This window comes from Geospiza fortis, unplaced genomic scaffold (genome assembly GCF_000277835.1).
Source record: "Geospiza fortis unplaced genomic scaffold, GeoFor_1.0 scaffold25, whole genome shotgun sequence".
NCBI classification, from domain to species: Eukaryota; Metazoa; Chordata; class Aves; order Passeriformes; family Thraupidae; genus Geospiza; species Geospiza fortis.
In genome coordinates, this window is record NW_005054423.1 from 242,820 (window position 1) to 261,415 (window position 18,596).

Consider the following 18,596-nt stretch of genomic DNA (forward strand, 5'->3'; position numbering starts at 1 on the left):
AAACAAATACTGCTCAGTAACATTGCCATAAGCCTCTTAATATGGTGGCAATGCCTGATTTACACTCTGCAGAGCTCCTACTTTATTTATATCTCATCTATTTACTGGGGTGTAATAGATTTACTCTGGGAAGAGCTCGATCTGGGCTGATTTACTTTGAAGGCTGACATTTTCAGTTGGAACTTACTTCCAGAAAACAGTAACTAGTCCTCAGCACCAACTGCAGGACACTGAGCTATTTTATTAGTAACAGCACACCAGTATTAAAGACAAAGCAAGAACAGCCTACAAAAGAAGTCCATGACTGGACTTCAGATTTTTGAGATTCCTGGAAACTTTCTCTTGCAGCAGAAATATTTTTTTATTTTTCTTAACATCTCTGCATTTTCTGGTAGTTTTAGAAATGTTGCTGGTCTCTTTAACTGGATAGCAAGAGGCTTAATTATTTATTCTACCTTTATATGAGCTAATTGGAGAAGTGTTGCCTGTACGTTAGTTTTAATATTTGAGTCTGTATATCTGTATGTTAATGTTGCATTAAATAAAAGGAAATCTACAGTTGTACTTAATTCTACAGAGAGAACAAAATTTTGCCTCCAGTTATGATACAAGAGCAATTGGGAACAAAACTGGGCCAGAAGTTCCCTGCCTTCTATCTCTTTGCAGTAACATAAAATTTTAATGGAGAAAAATTACACAAAAAAAGAACACTTTGTTTTAAAATGTTCATAAAGGGAAAAGAACTGGATTTTTTTTTTGCCTGAAAAGAGGTCTTTTGATAGTTGTTTGCTAATTTTATGCTTATACATGTGTTCAGTAGCTGCATAGGGACATTAAACACAATGTTGATATGAGCCCACACATTGATGCTGCAGCAGAGGGGTCTTAAATATTCATATGATGACTAGATTTGTGTTGTTTTATTTGCTTCTTTTCTTTTCTACCCAAAGTCCTAAGTACCATCAGATAATTAAACATTACAGGGTCTGTGATAGTGAACGTTTCTGAAAGTCTGGACATTAATTTTGTGTCCTGCCAGCTGGAAGGAGTGTGATGCTCTGGCATTGTTTCACTTGGAGAAAAGTGTTTTTCTGATATTAGACTAAAATGTTTCATCGCTGAATAAATCCTTTTGGCTTTTGGAGAAGGATTTAAGTACTAAGGGCATTCAGCTTTGTGTGGGAATTTATTTTAGGGGAAGATGTTTGTGCCTGTACAATAGTAAAGTATAGCATTACTGGTGTGAGATTCAAGTGCAACTGAAAATTCCTAAATTTAGGCAAGTATCTGCAGGGCACCTTCAGGCCCTGTTATAGTCAGTGGCAATCAGAGCCCCCTTCAGCTGCTCTTGCAGAAGCAGCTGGTGCCATTTGAGGTGCCCTGGTACATTTTTCGTCGTTTCTTAATAGCTGTTTGAGAAGTGTGAGAATTGGCCCTGTGCCATGTCTGCTGCCCTCATCCAGGTGCAGGTTTCATCACTGCCTAAAGAGAGGGCAGTGAATGGTGGTTGAAATGCCATCAACTGTGCCCTTTGGCCTCCATCTGCCATTCCAGAAGGACACACATCTCCTGCAGTTCATGCATCAAGTTGTTCTAATGCCTTGTGGAGGCTGACCTAGAACAGACACTTCAACTAGACAGAGTTAATGTAGGGATTTATTAGGAGGCCTCAATGGATACACCTTGGGCAGTTCAAGAGCCCAGTCACGGCTACACCCAAGACGAACCCAAAATGGTCACAAAAATAGACAACTGGTCACAGGGTCTCACGCTTTTATAAGTTTTAGTCCATTTGCATATTGGAGTTAATTGTTCAATTGTAACTTTAGCTTTTGAAGTGCCATCCTTTTTTTTTCTCTCTTCATTTCACTGTTGTTTATGCTCTTGGGCCTGAAACTTGGATCGTTTGTCCTTGGTCCCCAGCTAGAGAAGGAATTGTTTTGTCTAGCTGCTCTGTGAAGAGAGCTTACCATCCCCTAATATGAAGCTCAGAACTACACACTAAAGCAGTACAGAATCTGAGAAACATAAAAGCTAAAACCTGAGGCATCATTTCATCTCTGTAGACACATCTGCATGAACATCCCAACATCCTGGATGCCTTTAGGCAGCTCAGGCTGTTCTAGCTGCCAGTGGTTAGGCAACTAAATGGCCCCCTGGGCTGCGTCCTGCATCTTTTGTGAGGCTCCATTACCTGGTACCCCTGGAAGCCCAGGACACTCAAACACGTCACTCACACACAGACACACTTGAGCATCTCACGCATCTCATGATGGGTGGCTGACTCCACACATCCTGTCACAAGTGTGACACCTCACTGAGCCTGCAGAGCTGGCTGGGACTTGGCTGGGAGAAAATAAAAAACCTATGGAAGGACTGAGGAAGGAAGGAGAGAAAACTAGTTCTGCACGTGTTACTCTGTGCTGTGCTCTGTAACTCAGCTGGTGAGATGCACTGTGGCTTTGATCTGTGGTCTCCCAGTTGTCCTGCCTTACCTGCATAGCCACAAAACAGCCACTGGGCAGCCAAGCCAAGTCAGAAAGCTGCACCAGAGGGACATCAGTGGCCCTGAGTCTTGATCACTGGGCAGCACCAGCCCAGTGGAAGAAATTGTGCATCCTGAAATTACTGAAATGCCTGTCCTTCTGAGACAGCAGTAGGTACCCTATGGTGACTGGCTTGTTTTCTCCATCTCTTTGGCTGACATCATTTCCCAACATCATTTTGCCTTTTCCTTTCCTTCGCTTCACCTGCATTTGCCAGCAGTGCTGTCTTTGCCTGTTAGCAGTTGTGTCCCAGCTGCTGTGCTTTTCCTTTTTCTGGCAGTTTCCGTGCAGATTGTGCTTGCTTTTTTTTGCCCCAAACCTTTTTGGTGCATGTCAGCATTTTATCTGTTCGCATGCACCAGGGAATGATAGGAGCCATGATCTATTTGGGTCAGTGCATGCCTGTAACAATTCCAAAAGGAGGGTTTTTCTAAGAATAAATTCTCCAACGCCAATCTAGTTCTCATTCTTACCCACATAGTATCTGTTAGCACCTTCTGCTATTTTTACACTTGTGAAACTGGGGTAGCGTGATGAGTCTTTCTGTTGTTTTTGCTTTCTTCCAGATGAACTAAGTCTTGCAATTCTTCTGTTGGTTGAATAACTCATGGAAATACATAGCAAAGCATGTAGTTTAGCAGCTGCCCCAAACTCATGTCTGCTGAAAATGCAAAAAGGACTCTCTAAAAGAATGGCATGGTTGTTTTTTTCTGAAAGTAGCACATAAATTTGGTATTGAATCAAAGTAAATACAGAGCTAGATGTCCTTTGTTTGTCAGGCAGTTTGCCAGGTGTTCATTGCAGTCAAGAAAATTTTTCAACAGAAGGAAAAATTAATTTACTGTTACTGCCATCAAATCAACCTGTAAATGTTTCAGCTTTCAATAACTAATGGTCACTCTCTTGACTTACAAGTGGTTTCTTTGAAAACTGTTTCCTTCTGCAGAATTGGATTGCTTTGCAATAAAACTATGTCCCAAAGTGATGAAAAGGGATGAAAAAGCTTTTTTCACCATACAGCATTAGGTTATCCTTTAAAATGAACCATGTTCAGGATGTATTACAAGAGGCCTGAGCGTGGCATATTTCTCAAAGAATAAAGCAGATGAAATCCAGATTCCTTGGTTCAGGAAAATGGAACCTGAACAGGATGTTATAACAGTGATGTAATGATAAATTGTAAAAAATAAGTAGTTGTTGAAATTCCTGGGTGGGATGTGGTGTATTGTAGCTGTATATGTTCTTCAGCTGACTGCTCATTATTGTGTATGTTTGTGTCTGGTATAGTGCTTAAGGCTATTTAACACATTTTAGGTGAGCTGTTCTACTGCCTAATTCCTATCATTCCATTCTCTCTCTGAGAGGATGTTTTCTCAGCGTCTGCTCTTTGTATTTCTGACATGCACTTTCTTCACCACTTGGGCATCCTGATGCCAGCAGGCCATAACCAAAGTAATCAATATATGTTGTTATCAGTACTGGTAGCTTTAAAAAGAGTTTGTGAGTGTTTGATCAGCACATTATTACAGAAAAATAATCCAAAGGAGGAGTGATAAACCAAAAAGGCTGCCCAGGGTGGGAAATACTCAGTGAATAGTCAGGGTGGCTGCACTCTCTGCCAGAAGCACCGAGCTCATGGAGCTGTGGTGCTGTGACAACACTGATGTGGCCTTTGGAAAGGAGGAGGGGGCAGTTGTGGAAGGAGGAACAGGGTTGGGTGGGTTGCAGAGGGTGGGTGAAGGTGCCAAGAAGAGGCAGGATAACAGAGGTGGAGGCTTCCTGGCCACACAGGAACAGAGGCAGGGTCTGCTTTTGTGGGCCCAGGCCTGCTGTGCCTGCTGTGGTCACACCCACACAGCTGGAGACTTCTCAGCTGCTGGGGGAATGACATCTGCTTACTGTGATGAGTCCTACAAAGGTTTTGAGCTTATTATCTGCTCTTCCCTCATACATCACTGGTGAAAGATTGTTCTTACCTGGTCTGTCTTGACTGTCTCTCTTGTCTCTGGAGAGCAGTTATTCTGTATCCTGACAGGCTTTCATCAAATCTCAGACTTAGTCTTCTCTTTCAAAACCCTAGCAAGACTACATTCTGTGGGGGAAAAGTAATGATTTGGGTGAGCACAGCAGAGAAACCTGGGAGAAGCAAAGCCCAGCTGGTTATTGATTGCATGAAGTGATGCAGCACTCTGCTTATCCTGCCTACCAGCCACTGCTTCTCTGTTATCATGCTTTAGCAGCTCGTAACTCAAGGTAGCAGCAAAACTTTTTGCAGGAGGCATGATGTATTTATCCTTCTCTCTGCAGTGCTGCCCATGTTGTAGAGCCTCCTGTGAAAGTAATGCTAATGATGACACAGGAAAGCACAGAGGCAGGGGAAGTCTTGAAGCAATAGTGATGCTTAAACTGCAGAAAAACCCAATTCCAACAGGCAACAAGTCTCGGGGTCGGCTGCTTGTTCTCTGCCCCCGAGGTGAGTTGGGTGGTCCAGGGAGCGACCCCAGGCTCTGAAGAATGAGACTGGACTCTCTGGTGTTCGGTCTTTGGATTGTTTATTAAATCTTATCTACAAAATTTTCTCCCTGGCAGACAGAGGTCTGACCAGCAAGGCAGCCACGACGCTCTCCGACCGCTCCCAAGGCTGCGTCATCTTTTATCCTGTTCCCTCCATCTTGTCCCCATTACCCTTATACCAAAATTTTTAAAACTTATATTTTCACCCTGTGTACACCTTATAAAAACACCCTTTAAACCTGTGTGACCTTCCAGCCCTCATACCAAACTGGCAATTCATTTGCAGGATCAAAATCCAGCCACCAAGTGTTCCGGGCATCATGCCAAGATCTCCGAGCCCCCTGACGGGGTTTCAGCTCTCGACGTGGTCTCGGGAGACTCCTCACATCCAAAGTGATGTGCAGAGTTCCCACAAACAAGAAGAACACGCTGGAGGAAGGGGGGAAAAGGGATTTTCTTCAGTCATTTTTTATTCAACAAATTTGAGTTTACAAGCTACGGGCCAAATTCTGTCTTCTGATTCTTGCTTTAATGCAGGAGGAGGGTATTTTTACTAGGGATCATGATTTATTCATGTTAAGGAAATGCTTTTTTATGCCAAGTTCAGGCTACAAAGTGGTAGTTAGTAGATGACATTCAGATTGGAGATTTCCCTTGAAACAATGTGAGAAAGTATTTATTTTCTGAAGTCCCTTCACAGACAGTTTCCTACCATGTAATATCCAACAGCCAGGAAAAAGAGCCCAATACTGTGACAGGCTGGATATGCAAATGCAATATTCATACGAAGCTTTATGGAGGGTTTCTTTTCCACGGTGTGTGAACAACCAAACATCTCAATTAAATCAAGAAGGGGAAGACCTGGTTTTCGTTAGCTGTGGAGACTTTCAGAATTACATTAGTTGCAGTTGATTAGATCTCATAATTGCATTTGCTGTGTGTCAGGATGAAGCAGTAAGAGGTTTGGGTGTGTTGAGGGGGGTGGTACCCAGCTCGTAGATCACTCCTGCAGGACTCATGATTAGTTTCTGCTGCTTAGGTCTGTTGGGGTCAAGCCCAGGGTTTTATATTTCACTCTGCAGAGCAGGAGAGAAGGTGGATAAAATGCACCATGTGTCACAACGTTGATGTGGGGGGCAGGACAGGATTTTGCCTCCCTGCTCCATGCTGCTGCAAGTGCCAAGCAGGACACTGCGTGTGGCTCAGTGGGGAGGTGAATCCACAGGATATTCTGGACTGTCAAAAGCAAGTGATGTTTTCATTTACCCCAGCTCTGCTTCCAATTGAAAGGGCAGAACAATGTCATTATGCTGGTCTTGGGGAGAAATTGCAATGAAATTGTGCCACAGAGTGAGGCTGTGAAAAGATGTGGTCTGTCAGGGCTGCTCCTGCTGCCCAAAGGGTCAGTTATCCACATCGTCTGGTCTGATGGGTCAGCCAAGGAGGTCAGCTCAGAGGAGTGCATCTGAGGCTCTTCCCAGTGGGTCAGCACACATTAACCTCCCCTGGTTTTGTCCATGATTTATAGATATCTCCTCTCCTCATTCTAGGTGTCTGGAAGGTCACTGCTCTGTCAGAGATGAGGAATGACCTTCACAGCTGACTTTGAAGGTACCCCTCTCTCCACAGGAAGAAGTGAGTCTTTACTGATCATGCAGAGCATAGAGGCAGCCAGTTTAGATTATTTTTACAAGATTGAATTAAGGTGGCACCTTCCCTCAGGGAACACATAGCTGTGTTTCCAACTCAGAGAAAACAAAGATCACGGAGAGGCAGCACTGAGTGGGGACACCAGGTATCTGGATAAGTTGCCAGAGCTCTTCAAAACCCACCAAATCCTTCTTTGTCTTGGACATTTTTTCATGAAAATGAAGTTATTTAGTCAGGGATTCTCTCATGTGCTATGTTGGTCTTATCTTGACAAAAAGTAAACTCTTCAAGACAGGGACCATCTCCAGCAATGAAGAAGGCTCTGTATATATGCACCAAATGCTTAAGAAAAGCTCGCATTCCTAATGAGATACAAATGCTAAAAAGTTAAATATTATTTTATTGAATCAATTAAAGTGAAATGAAATTTGGCCTTGAAATAACTCTACACCTATACAAAGCACATGGTAAGGTGAACTCTGTTTTCTTCAAATAGATTTGTCACCAAGTCCAATCACAGCTGCCTCTCTTGCTGTGGGATATCACACAGCTCAATTCTCACTAATTCATTTTGTTTCAAGATTACTTAATCATAAATATAACAGGCCCTTCTGATTTAATTTGTATTCTACCTCCAAGGACCATCACTTAACTTCCCTGGAACACTCCTGTCTTCCAGACATTTATATCCATAGATTTTATGGTAGCATTGGCACTCAGTAATCTGGGCTGTTTGAATTTAAAATTATTTTGATTAATTTTTTAAAAAATTGGGATGATGTTTATGTGCTTCATTTTGGGGGTGCATCTCACTCAAGGCACATTAAAAGGCTGTAATGTCCCAACAGTTGGATACATTTTTTTAATTTCTCATTTTAGGTAGAGTTATTGTCATAATAAGTAATACAATTTGAGCAATCTGAAAGTTTGGTATTAGTAGAAGTCATTTAGTCTTCTCCTGTGATGGGAACAGAGGTGAGATCTCACAGGTGGGACCCTGTAGATAGCATCTGAGTAAACCAAAGCCTGGTTTTAGAAATGTAAATGTGCAGAAGTGGAATCTCATTCTAAGTAGGAGGTTGTTTTTTTTTTTTTTTTTTTAACTAAAAAGAGCAATATTTCACTGGAGACAATCAAAGCATAGTGTTTTGCTGCTGCATATTTTGCAATCTTTGGTAACTTTATACAGTTGGGGTCCTTTGGAAATTGGGAGTAGCATTTGGAAAAGTACCATCTACTTGTATTGTGTCATGGGCCTGATTCAAACAGCAGTTTGAGAACAAGTACAATTGCCATGGATTTTAGAGGTCTTTTAGGTCAGATGACTGAGACAAACTCTGTGTGTGCCTACTTCCCAAGCTAGGGGGAATTTCTCAGTTTCCATTATTATTACCTGAGATGGCAAAAGGGTTGCTTGAAATGTGGTTGCACTGCAAAAACTGAAAGGGGATTTGGCATGGTAGAATTACATAAACAGCAAAGTGAAATTATAAACAGGCCTTGTTTAATATGGAAGAGCATCTAGTTCCAGGAAAAGCAAAGCTATCAGGAGTAGTTGTGTCAGAGCTGGAAAACACAAAGACAGCTTTCATTTCTATATGCTCTAAAATATGCAGTAATCGTGGTCTAATTGCCTCGCTGCAGCCAGAAAGCAATATGGGATATTGTGGGGGTGTGGGAAAGAGCACAATAATGCTACAATTAAGCTGTAATCTTTGGCATGGTCACTCAGCAGATAAAGCTTTTCTGCTGTCACATTTGAGACAGTCATTATTTGGCTGCTAAAGCCTAGGGAAAATATGTGGTGCTGTTCCTAGGAGCTGTTACACAGAGGCTTCATTATGGGTCTCTTCCTCAGCAGCTGGCCAAGCCCAGGCAGTGCTCTGCATTTGAGAGCTGTGGCCTCAGCACTCCCCTTCTCCCTGTTTGCGCTTGGGGAGGTTTGTACTGCTGGTAGTGGAATGGGGAGAACCTTATTAGCCACTGTGGAATTAATTTGTGAGCTTTAACGTTTGTTACAAACCTCTTTGCTCAGGACCTGATGTACAATGGAAGCTGCATTTGGCAGAGATTTCTGTGTATGGTTTATACACAGAAAAACCTTGTGAATGTGGGAAATAAATGTGATAGCTCTGTGACAGGTTAGGTGCATAATTATGCATGTGTATTAACCCCAGGATGCAGCCTGTGTTTCACGGGGACATAATCACATTCACATGCAATTATGCTCACCTTCCTTTGAACATTTAGTTTTACAGCCTGGTATGAAACCTTGCTGGTGACATCTCTTATTTTCTGAAATCCTCCATCATTTTAGGAAAACTATTCTTGAAGTGTCTTGAAGCGAGCCCTTGAATTCACGCACTTAATTGCTCATACAACTTTCCTGACTCTTTCCACTTTCCCAAATTTCTCTCTTTCAGAGGAGAGGCTGTCTGCACTGCAGGCTTGTGTGCACTTACTAGAATTCTAGTAGGAGTAGAAAGAAAGAGTGGCAGTAGAAGTCAGGTCAACTTTGAATACATTAACCTTGAGGTGACATGGTCTGACAAGGCATGAATGAGTTGCTTGGAGTATGAATGCAGATTGTGGCATAGATCAGCCTTTGCTGCTGCAAGAGGCTTTTTAATTTTCCTGCACTGCCACAGATAGATGGGTTCAGGGAGGCTTGGTTTCTCTCTAGAAGATGTTAAGGTTTAGGAGGGGTTAAAAGTGACCAGTGGTTTGGGATTGTTCAGTTTTGTCTTAGATCTGGTTTTGCATTATAGAGCACACACATCCTTTGATAAACCAGCCATGATCTCTGAAGTAGGTACAGGTAGATTAGATCAGAACCTCATTATTCTGCTGCCTTGCAAAGCAGAATCATGAACTGTTTTGAAGGCTTATGGCATGCACAGTCTCTGCAAGGTTCATCTGCCTGCAAGAGCAGCTCAGTCCATGTCAGTAATTCCTTCCAGCATCAGGCTTTCAGGACCAGGCATTAATTATGTGCACATCTGGTCTTCACAGCTTGGAATAAGATGTGTCTGTCTTGAACTGTTCTCATAACTGGATGCTGCCAAGCCAAGCAGCTCAAAACACAACTGCACCACCAGAAGAGCTTTAACCTGTTGTAGGAAAGTATTTGTCCTGATTTAGTGCATAGGAACCCTAAAAGCAAAATGCACTAGGTATTGCATGAGAAAGGGGATCTTAGTCTTAAGGTTTGTGTAGCTCAGTACTGGATCTACATTTAGACAGCTAGAAGCCAAAAGAAGCCATTGCAGATGCAGAAACAGCAATTTGCCCAATTACAAATATGTTTTATGATGTTTTTTAAGTGCCTGTGAAGAAAGTTCACTATCTTGACTCCAGTAACACTGTGGTGTTAGGAGACATTCTGCCAGGCAGCACCTCAGTCCAAACAGCAATCCTGTCACCTACTGTCTCCAGAAGCATTTAATTGCAATTGCTCTTATTCACTTACTACTAATGTAAAGCAAGGAACACATTTGCGTATTCAAGCTGTTCCATAGTATCATCTATTTTAATTTGGCAATGCCTGAGAGTTATCTGAAATGTCTCTTTTTGATAAAATTTTGGTATCTTTGTATTTATTTTATTAGGCTTTCATGCACACTTATTCCTATTTTGATATCTTAATTAGTCTTTGTCACCTGCAGCAGAGGTGGTTGCCTCAGGCAGTAAACAGGACTGGGAACTGAGAGAGGAAGAGGAGAGCAGATAGAAAACTGGGCATGTCCTGTGTGGAGAAGTACTGAGAGAAGAGAAGTACTGAAAGAAGAGTAGTACAGGGGGATTAAGGTCCAAAGGACCCACTGTTATCAGATGCCCAGTATGAAACACAAAAGATGTGGTTTTACTAAGTTATAACAGCCTGAAGCATTATTTTGGCTGCAGGCAAAAGGCTTTTTCCCAAAGCCAATCCCATGCATAACTCAGGAATTAGCTCTGGTCAGGGACCACTCCTGGAAGATAATACAACCCCCATTCTGTGGAGAATAGGAAAGTATGAGATTGTGGGCTTGGGCTGTACAAGACAATTATCTCTAATATGCTTCATTTACTGCAATGGACCCAACCTTATTGTTCACTAAAGCACAACTCCCACCACTTTCTGCAGACAGGCTCCAAATTTGGCAGGACTTGCAGTAGGAGATACCTGTGAAGAGTTTGACCCAGGTATTTTGCCCACACAAGAAGAAATGCAGCCCTGATGATGTCATTAAGCATGTATGTGATGTCTTATTGGGTTATGCAGTCAGGAATCCACCAACTGTGGCAAGTCACAGAAAGGAGACACTCCAGCTGCCTCCAGCTACTCTGCAGTTAAAGCCTGGTTTGGCCACATAGTGGAAAAGGTCAGAAAACACATTCAATTTAAAATCAAGAGGTTTAAAGGAAGGTTGTTTAGGCGAAGGAAGGGTGCTTTGATTTCATTTTAACACAGGTCAGCACAGTGCTACACTTAAGGGCTGTTTCAGGAGCACAAATGGCATTTTCCTGCCAACACCATGGTATTTGCATGCAGAGAACAGTCCTGACATGGAGATGGTTATGGATTGAGCAAAGTGTATTGCCACGTCCTCCCCCTTCTCCAAATGAGCTGTGTAGTTTGGTGTGAGCTGTGGTGGGTACAGGAGTTGGGGATTGTCTGCCTTCAGATGTTTTCTTTAAAGTGGCCTTGAGGGTGTCACATACAAGGGGTGTGCTCAGTCTTTGGGCCCTTGGAGGCATACTCTGCCTGCTGGTGTCTGAGCTGGTGAGAGAATTATCTGGAGCAGGAGTAAGGTAAGTCCTCTGGTCTCCTGTAGGATGCTATCTTCATAGAGAAAATGTATTTTCAGGATTTGGAGGAACAGAAGATGAAAGGCTCTTACACTGAGAGGTGTTAGTCACATGTGCAGAACAATTTCTGCTGTTGCCTGTTTGTTGCAGCCCAGGTTTCTGGTCTGGTTTTGTGGTTGAATGACAGCATTTGCAGCTGGATGTCGACAAGACATTGCTTCATACTTCTCAACTCCTGTCTGAGTTTGTGGGTTCACATATCTTGCACTTCCCCATTTTCTAGTTTAATAGAGCTCTCTGGGGCATTGCTACCAGAGTAATAAAAATCTCATATAAAAATTCCAACCTTCTTTCCCACTTTCCTTGCTCCTTGCCAGGCCTGCTGTGGGGTGGAGGGGATCTTCCAAACTCTCTCATCACCCTGATCTGTTTTGCAGTTTAACAGTGGATAACTGAGAGCCCTGGGAGCCAGAGGGGTGGCAGGGCAAAGAGAGCAGTAGGAGCCTGAGCAGCTCCCAAGGGAGTCCCTAACAGAGCTCGGGGGTGAGCACATGAGGCACCTGGGCAGTGCCCCCGTTAGCTGAGCACAGCCTGACAGCCCCAGTCCCGCAGCCTCCGTGAATCCCTCCTGTCCTCTCGCGTTTGGCTTCTCACATCCAAAGTCGCACAGTTGTCAGAACAATTCAGTCTCTTGCCTGTGCTCCATCTATAATTCATTAAGAATCCCAGAGAAGTGAAGCTGTTGACATTTCCCACTCTTTTCCCTCTGGAAGGCATGGGCTGAGTTCTTTGCAGCAGGATGTGAATGAAGCTGCTCTAAACCCAGAACCAAGGGGAAGGTGGTGGGAGAGGGACACGCTGCCATCTCCTGCCGGGACACCAAAGCGTGGCATCTGCCTATCACAAGCACATCCTTTGCATGTGCCACCATCAACCCAGGCAGGACTTTGCTCAGAAAATCCTGGCCAGATCCTGGACCTGAAGTGCACTGGGTCTTTTGCATGCACCTGTCTTTGAAGGAACGCCTTCAAAGGTGTTCGGGTCTCACCCCAAACTTTTGCAGCAGCTTCCCCACCAGTTAAAATTGATGCTTCATGTGCTCCCCAGAGTTGCAGCCTGTCTATCTGCTTCACTGCAGATACAGGTTTTTTGGAACCAAAATTGCATTCTCCTCATCATCACTTCATCCTGAACTGCCTCAGCTCTGCTTTATCCCTGCAACAGCCGCAAGCAAAAATAACACATTATTCACCATAAAAGCGTGGGTTATGCAACAAAATATCTGTCATTTTGAAACTACAAATATAATTGGGCATTTAAGTGCAATTTTGAGGAATGGCTACAGGCATCATTTATCATAGGGATTTCAATAATGGCAAATATTGATGTCTAAAAAGCAAGAAGTTCCCACAAGAAGAAGAAATTTTATCCAATATAGTGTAAAGATTCGTTTTCTGAACTGGTAGTGACTTTCACATGTGAATGCAGACTGTTGTTTAGATTTTGCCATAGATGAAATAACCAAGGTTTTTATCTTCATATTCCAGGCCTTTCTCTGTTATTCTTTTTAAGAGTTCAGCGTCCCCAACAACTTGTGTGCAGAGTTCTGTGGAAAGGGTACAGTGGAAGAAATCTTCATCTTTAAAGGGTTGTCACACGGGAAAATAATTTTTAAAACCCCAGTCAGTTCCATTGGCCACTATTCTGTCTCAGCAGTGTCTGTCTGCAAGGTTGAACTATTTGAGTCTGACAGACTTGCAGGGGTGGAGGTAGGACTCAGGTTTTGAGCCTGACAGATGAAGGGCCCCACTGAAATCCAGAGTTTGCACCGAGCTCTGAAGCACCTCTTAAGAGTCACAAATCCCAGACCCCGAACGGAGAGATTCACCAGAGGGCAGCACAATATCACTTTCTATTGTAAGAGCAGGCGTTTCAGCTGTCAGAAAGCTCTTAAAAATTAGCTGCTTGTTGTTCCATCATTATGATTTCAAATAAGTTTCTGTTTAAGGCTAACCTCTGGAGCATCTCCTAAATCCAAGGTATTGATGTTTTAGTGTCCAGGCATTCACGTAGTGGAAGCAGAGGGAGTTAGGCAGTTGTGTTTTCAGTCTGTCTTTGCCAGGTTTCTGTCCAGGGCTGGCTGGGGCAGCTGATGGGTGCTGGTCCAGCTTCAAGCATTCCAAGAGCTCTCCTGGGATATTCCCCAGCCTGGGTGAATATTATTTCAGCCTGATTTTTTGGGAGGCATTAAACAGAAGGAGTAAGCCCTCTGATGTCACTACATGGTAACGATTCACAGAGGGTGAATCTAGAACCACAGAATCCTAGAATGGCCTGGGTTGGAAGAGACATTAAAGGTCATCCAATTCCAACTCACCTGCCTGGGCAGGGACACTTTTCACTAGACCAGATTGCTCAGAGCTCCATCCAAGCTGATGTTTAACACTTCTAGGGATGGGGCATCCTCAGCTTCTCTGTACAACCTGTTCCAGTGCCTCACCACCCTCACTGTAAAAAAAAATTTCCTTCTGAGATCTAATCTAAACCTACACTCAGTTTAAAGCCACTCCCCCTTGTTCCATCACTACATGCCCTTTAAAAAAAGTCCCTCACTAGTTTTCTTCGAAGTCCCCTGTAGGTACTGGAAGCCTGAGATGTTTTTATGTTATAATTGTATTTACTTCTGGTTGTCATGTGTGCTGAGCAGATTCTAGGTCCTTTAGCACTTATGCTAAACTCCTGCTGTTCAAGGAGCTAAGAGGAATCACTTGTCACATTTTGCCTGCTCAGCTTCCTTCATTCAGGGCTTCACCTGTCATCAGTCTGTTCCTGTTATTTCTCTGTTCTGCTTGCACAGGTGTCTGCAGCAGTCACCTCCCCTGGTTCAAGTGCCACTGTGCTTTTCTGTCCTGTTCTGACCTCTTTCTCTCAGCATATAGTCAAAGCATTTCGTGCTGCTTTCCTGTAAATTAACTACATCTTCTGGCCTTGGTCATTCCCTTTGCTGCTTTGACTTCTGCCTTGTGGGATGCCTCATGTCTTGTGCTTTACTCCTGACATCACTCATAGAGGTCTTCCTTGACTGACTCTTTCTGATCTCACTCCTTTTGAAGTTCAGTCTGAGCTCCATCTGCTCCAGCTCATCCCAACACTTCCTAACTCCATACTGAAGCCTTCAAAGGCAGAGCTTTTCCATGGGGCTGCTCCCCATGTAGCCTTAGCTTTCCTTAGCTTAAATATTATCTTTATTTAAAGTCCTGGAAACTTAGGAATATATATTTAGAATTTTTAAAAAACACTTTCCTTACAGTATTAGCTTAAGTTAGATTATTCAGTCTTCTAAGAGTATAGTATCCTTCTTCAGAGTAGATACAAAATTATGAACTGAGTAGTAAAAATAATTTAAGTATCTTTCAAGACAGGTCTGTGTCTGGTCTAAAAGAAAATAAAAATGTGTTTCTGTTTTAAATAAAAGACTTTAAATCTCTGTTCTCTTTCTTTTCTATCTTTCTTTTCTTTCTTTCTTTCTTTCTTTCTTTCTTTCTTTCTTTCTTTCTTTCTTTCTTTCTTTCTTTCTTTCTCTTTCTCTCTTCTTTCTTTCAATATTTGAAAAAAAAAAGTTTCTTTTTTTCATTTGCAGTCTTTTTTTTTTTTCTTGGGAAAGCCAAGGAAGAAGAGACACCAAAAATGCTGAAAAACTGTTTTTTCAGTTTCCTTTGTTTTTACATTTCATTTTCATTTCATCATTTTTTTCAAAGGAAGAAAGAAAATTAGGGGGTTTTGAAGGCAAAAGGATTGGACAAAATAAATAAAAATATATTTTAAGGATTTTTTCTAAGTTTTAACAGGGCAGAAAATATCTTTGAAAATTCACAAAAAAGAAAAGTTTAAAAGGGAAATACTTTCTATTCAACCATCTTAACAGGTGTTTGGAGCTAGTTAAGGCAGCCAGCACAGTGTGCTTTGTCATGTTTTCTAGATGAGGACAGTCCCTCACCTTTACAGGAATCCATACCAATGCACAGTGCCCTTGCATGACATCACAGACGTCTTTGTGGGCATTACACCAAGTTTTCTCCTGACTAAACCTGATTCCGTTTCCCTTAAGGCCTCTCCATTTCACAGTCAGTGCTATGACTGTGACTCACTGTAGAAATAACCCAACCTGGGCTTTAAAATAGGGATGAGCAGAGCTGTGTCATCTGCTGCATACACAACTTTTAGAGTGATCTGCCATTGCTTTTAAGTGTTTGATTTTCCAGGCTCTGCCAAGACAACCAGAGAGGCACATTGCTTGGCAGTGGTCATCGCTGAGGAGAGGTGGCTCTTGGGCGCCAGTGCTCAAAACCACCAGTGAGATGTTTGTGCTTTGCCAAGGTGTGTGGCACCTGTTCTTCCTGTGCATTTAGGGGTTTGGAGAAGTTACACAATGTCTGGCTTTCTTCTTTCTTGACCAAACTAAAAATACTTAACTGCACCTTGAAATTGGTCTTTTCAGGATCAGCAACTTTTCCCATCTTTGTTTGTTTCTTCCCATTTTGATTTATATCCAATGCCATTATTATCTAAAGGGAAAAGTTTTTTTAATGCTTTTTAATGCTAAAAATGCTTTTATCCACTGTGGATAAATTAGTAAGGTTCTTCTTGGAAGGCGTTCAGAAGTCTGATCCTGCATGGGTGAAATGAATGAGTCCATTTTATGCAGGAACAGAAATGTTACTTGTAAGAGCTACCCAAGCTACCCTGTCACCTAACTTAGTTATGTGTAGCTAATATCTTCTCTGATTCACCAGATTTACTTTGATCTGAGTGGCCTTTTTCTGGGAATAAATCTTTTTTTCTTGTAAGATTTTAATAACAAAATGGTGATATGTTTTTGTATACAAGTATGATATTAGTGCCTACTTGAATTTGTTTTTAGAAAGGATGCTTCTGCTGCAAAGAAATAAATATAGGTACATACATATTTTCTATACAAAAAGAAAAAAAAAGGAAATATATGCATTAAAGTAAGTCATTAGTGGCTTTAGACATTGTCAATCTTATATTTGTGCTACTTTTTCATTCCCAAAATATATCTGCTCATTTCTTAGCCATTGTATTCTATTTCAGTTTTTATCAATCAAGTCAGGCTGAAAGCCTGTAAATAGGCTTTGCATAACCTGTTCTCAGATTATGGAGGAATTGATACCTTCAGAAGTGAAGCATTAGTAACTTATTTTTAATTTTGCCATGTCAATAATGTATTGCATTAAATGTATGTACAGAAATTTAGAATATATTGTATACCAAAACTTGAATGTCACAAATAGGATTTACCCAGGAGTCTTCCTCATGGGCTGCTGTGCTGTAGCAAAAGTTGTATTTATTCAAATTCTTAAAAAACACCCTGTTTACTTTGCTCTGTTGTTTTCTCAGACTCAGGTGGGGAGAAGCTAAAAAAGCAAGTTCAGTATTGTTACTCTCCAGACGCACTATTAAGAAAATAAGCATGTCACACAGAAATAAGACTGGATCTTATCTGCTGTGAGAAAGGTTTTTGTGGTATTCCTTTCAAAGACATCCCTTGTTTATTTGTCACTGCACTTTAAGCCTCCAATCACATGCAGGCAGGAGAGACTGAGAGAGAGGGTGGTGAATGATTGCTGCAGCTCTCTTGTGGCTTGTTAACTCTGCAGAAATTGGAGCTGGTTTCAAAAGCTCACTTTTCAATAAAATTTGCAAATATAACCGCAAAATAGATTACTCTGGGCCTCAAAGCAGATTTATAAATATTTTCCTCAAGATACAAGTACAGAGATGCTGTACTACCTTTTATTCTCATTGAGATTGTAGATAGGTAACAGCTTGTGTTAATATTTGACAGATCTGTTCTATGTTACTGTCAGAAATGTAGCTGAAAATCTCTTTGGCTGGCTGGCTTGTACTTGAAACTTGTTTTCATAAGATCTGGATTTGAAAATCTCTCCTGCCAGACTTGTAGCTGTCAGATTCATTATCTTCAAAATTTCTCTTAACCTCTGATGGTGTTCTTCTTTCCTTCTGCAGAAACAGAAGGTGCATGCAGCACAGATGTCAGTCTTCTTCAAGGAGTAACTTCTTCAACCCCAAGTGATACCAGCTCCTGCTAGTACCATGGGGCTAGAGGGTGTTTTTTTAGGCACTGGACAGATCCACGTAATCCTGTGGGGAAGTTTGGCAGCCATGACAACACTCTTGTTCCTCACCTTCCTCATCTTCCTTTGCTCCAGCTGCAATGGGTAAGGCTCCAGGACTTTATGGTTCACTTTCAACATAGCTTATGTATAAATAGTTAGCAGGAAATACTGAGGACTGAGGTACAGAAATTAAAAAAGAAAGGTATCTTTTTCAGAGCAAACTTCAGTTTGAACAGTTCTACTCATTCTAAAATCTAATTATGTTTTTCTTTTGCCGTGAAGGAAGTACACAATTATGTTTATTTGGTGGTTTCCCCTAAGCAGAAGCCTGGAGCACAGGTAGACACTGAGTGTTAGCAAATCACACCCCTAAGCTAAAACTGAGAACATTTGGTGGGCTAAACAGGACCAAAAAAAGTCTAGGTAAAAAGAAAAGGGAAGTGATTATGTACTTCAGCTTTGCTGTGGCCATTCCTGAAGTATTGGGAATGTAGTATTGATCCTGCCTTTCAAGCAAAAATGAGTAAGGATCAAACAGTGGTACTAATTAATGCCTTGTGCCTTATCCTTATTTTCTTCCCCATAAGAGGATTCAATTTCACCAATACAGGCACTTCTCCTGACTTTGTTTATGCATGTTTCAAGGCTCCTTCATGACACGTACTCTGAGCCCTGCTGACTGCACAGGGAGGCTGGGCAGCCTGCAGTCTGCCCATGGTGCCCTTCCACAGGCCAGAGCAGGCAGACCCTTCACTGTGAGGAGTGGCACTGCTGAGGTCCTTATTGTTATATTTTCTAAGCACAGCTGAATCAGCCAAGTCTATGGGGAGAAAAACCCAGTACAGCAGCAAAATCTGCAGTTTGGGTGCATATGCTTATAAGGAGCATGTGCTTTCACCCCTTCAGCTTTGAGGAAATTGTGCAGCCATAAAATTAA

The 18,596-nt window shown here is 42.0% G+C and overlaps 1 protein-coding gene across 6 annotated transcripts in view; it reads left to right on the plus strand.

Moving 5' to 3' along the window:
• The window catches only part of PAG1 (phosphoprotein membrane anchor with glycosphingolipid microdomains 1), a 100,659-nt gene that overhangs the window by 60,055 nt on the left and 22,008 nt on the right, over positions 1 to 18,596 (plus strand). For 4 of the 6 annotated variants that reach the window (XM_031061702.1, XM_031061700.1, XM_031061703.1 and 1 more), the window contains exon 3: positions 17,550 to 17,761. In XM_031061702.1, coding sequence (XP_030917562.1) covers positions 17,637 to 17,761 — 125 coding nt within the window. In that variant the 5' untranslated portion in view covers positions 17,550 to 17,636. Of the gene's footprint in view, positions 1 to 6,600; positions 6,696 to 15,781; positions 15,879 to 17,549; positions 17,762 to 18,596 lie in introns of those variants that run through there. The other 2 variants (XM_031061704.1, XM_005426748.2) reach the window with 2 other exon arrangements.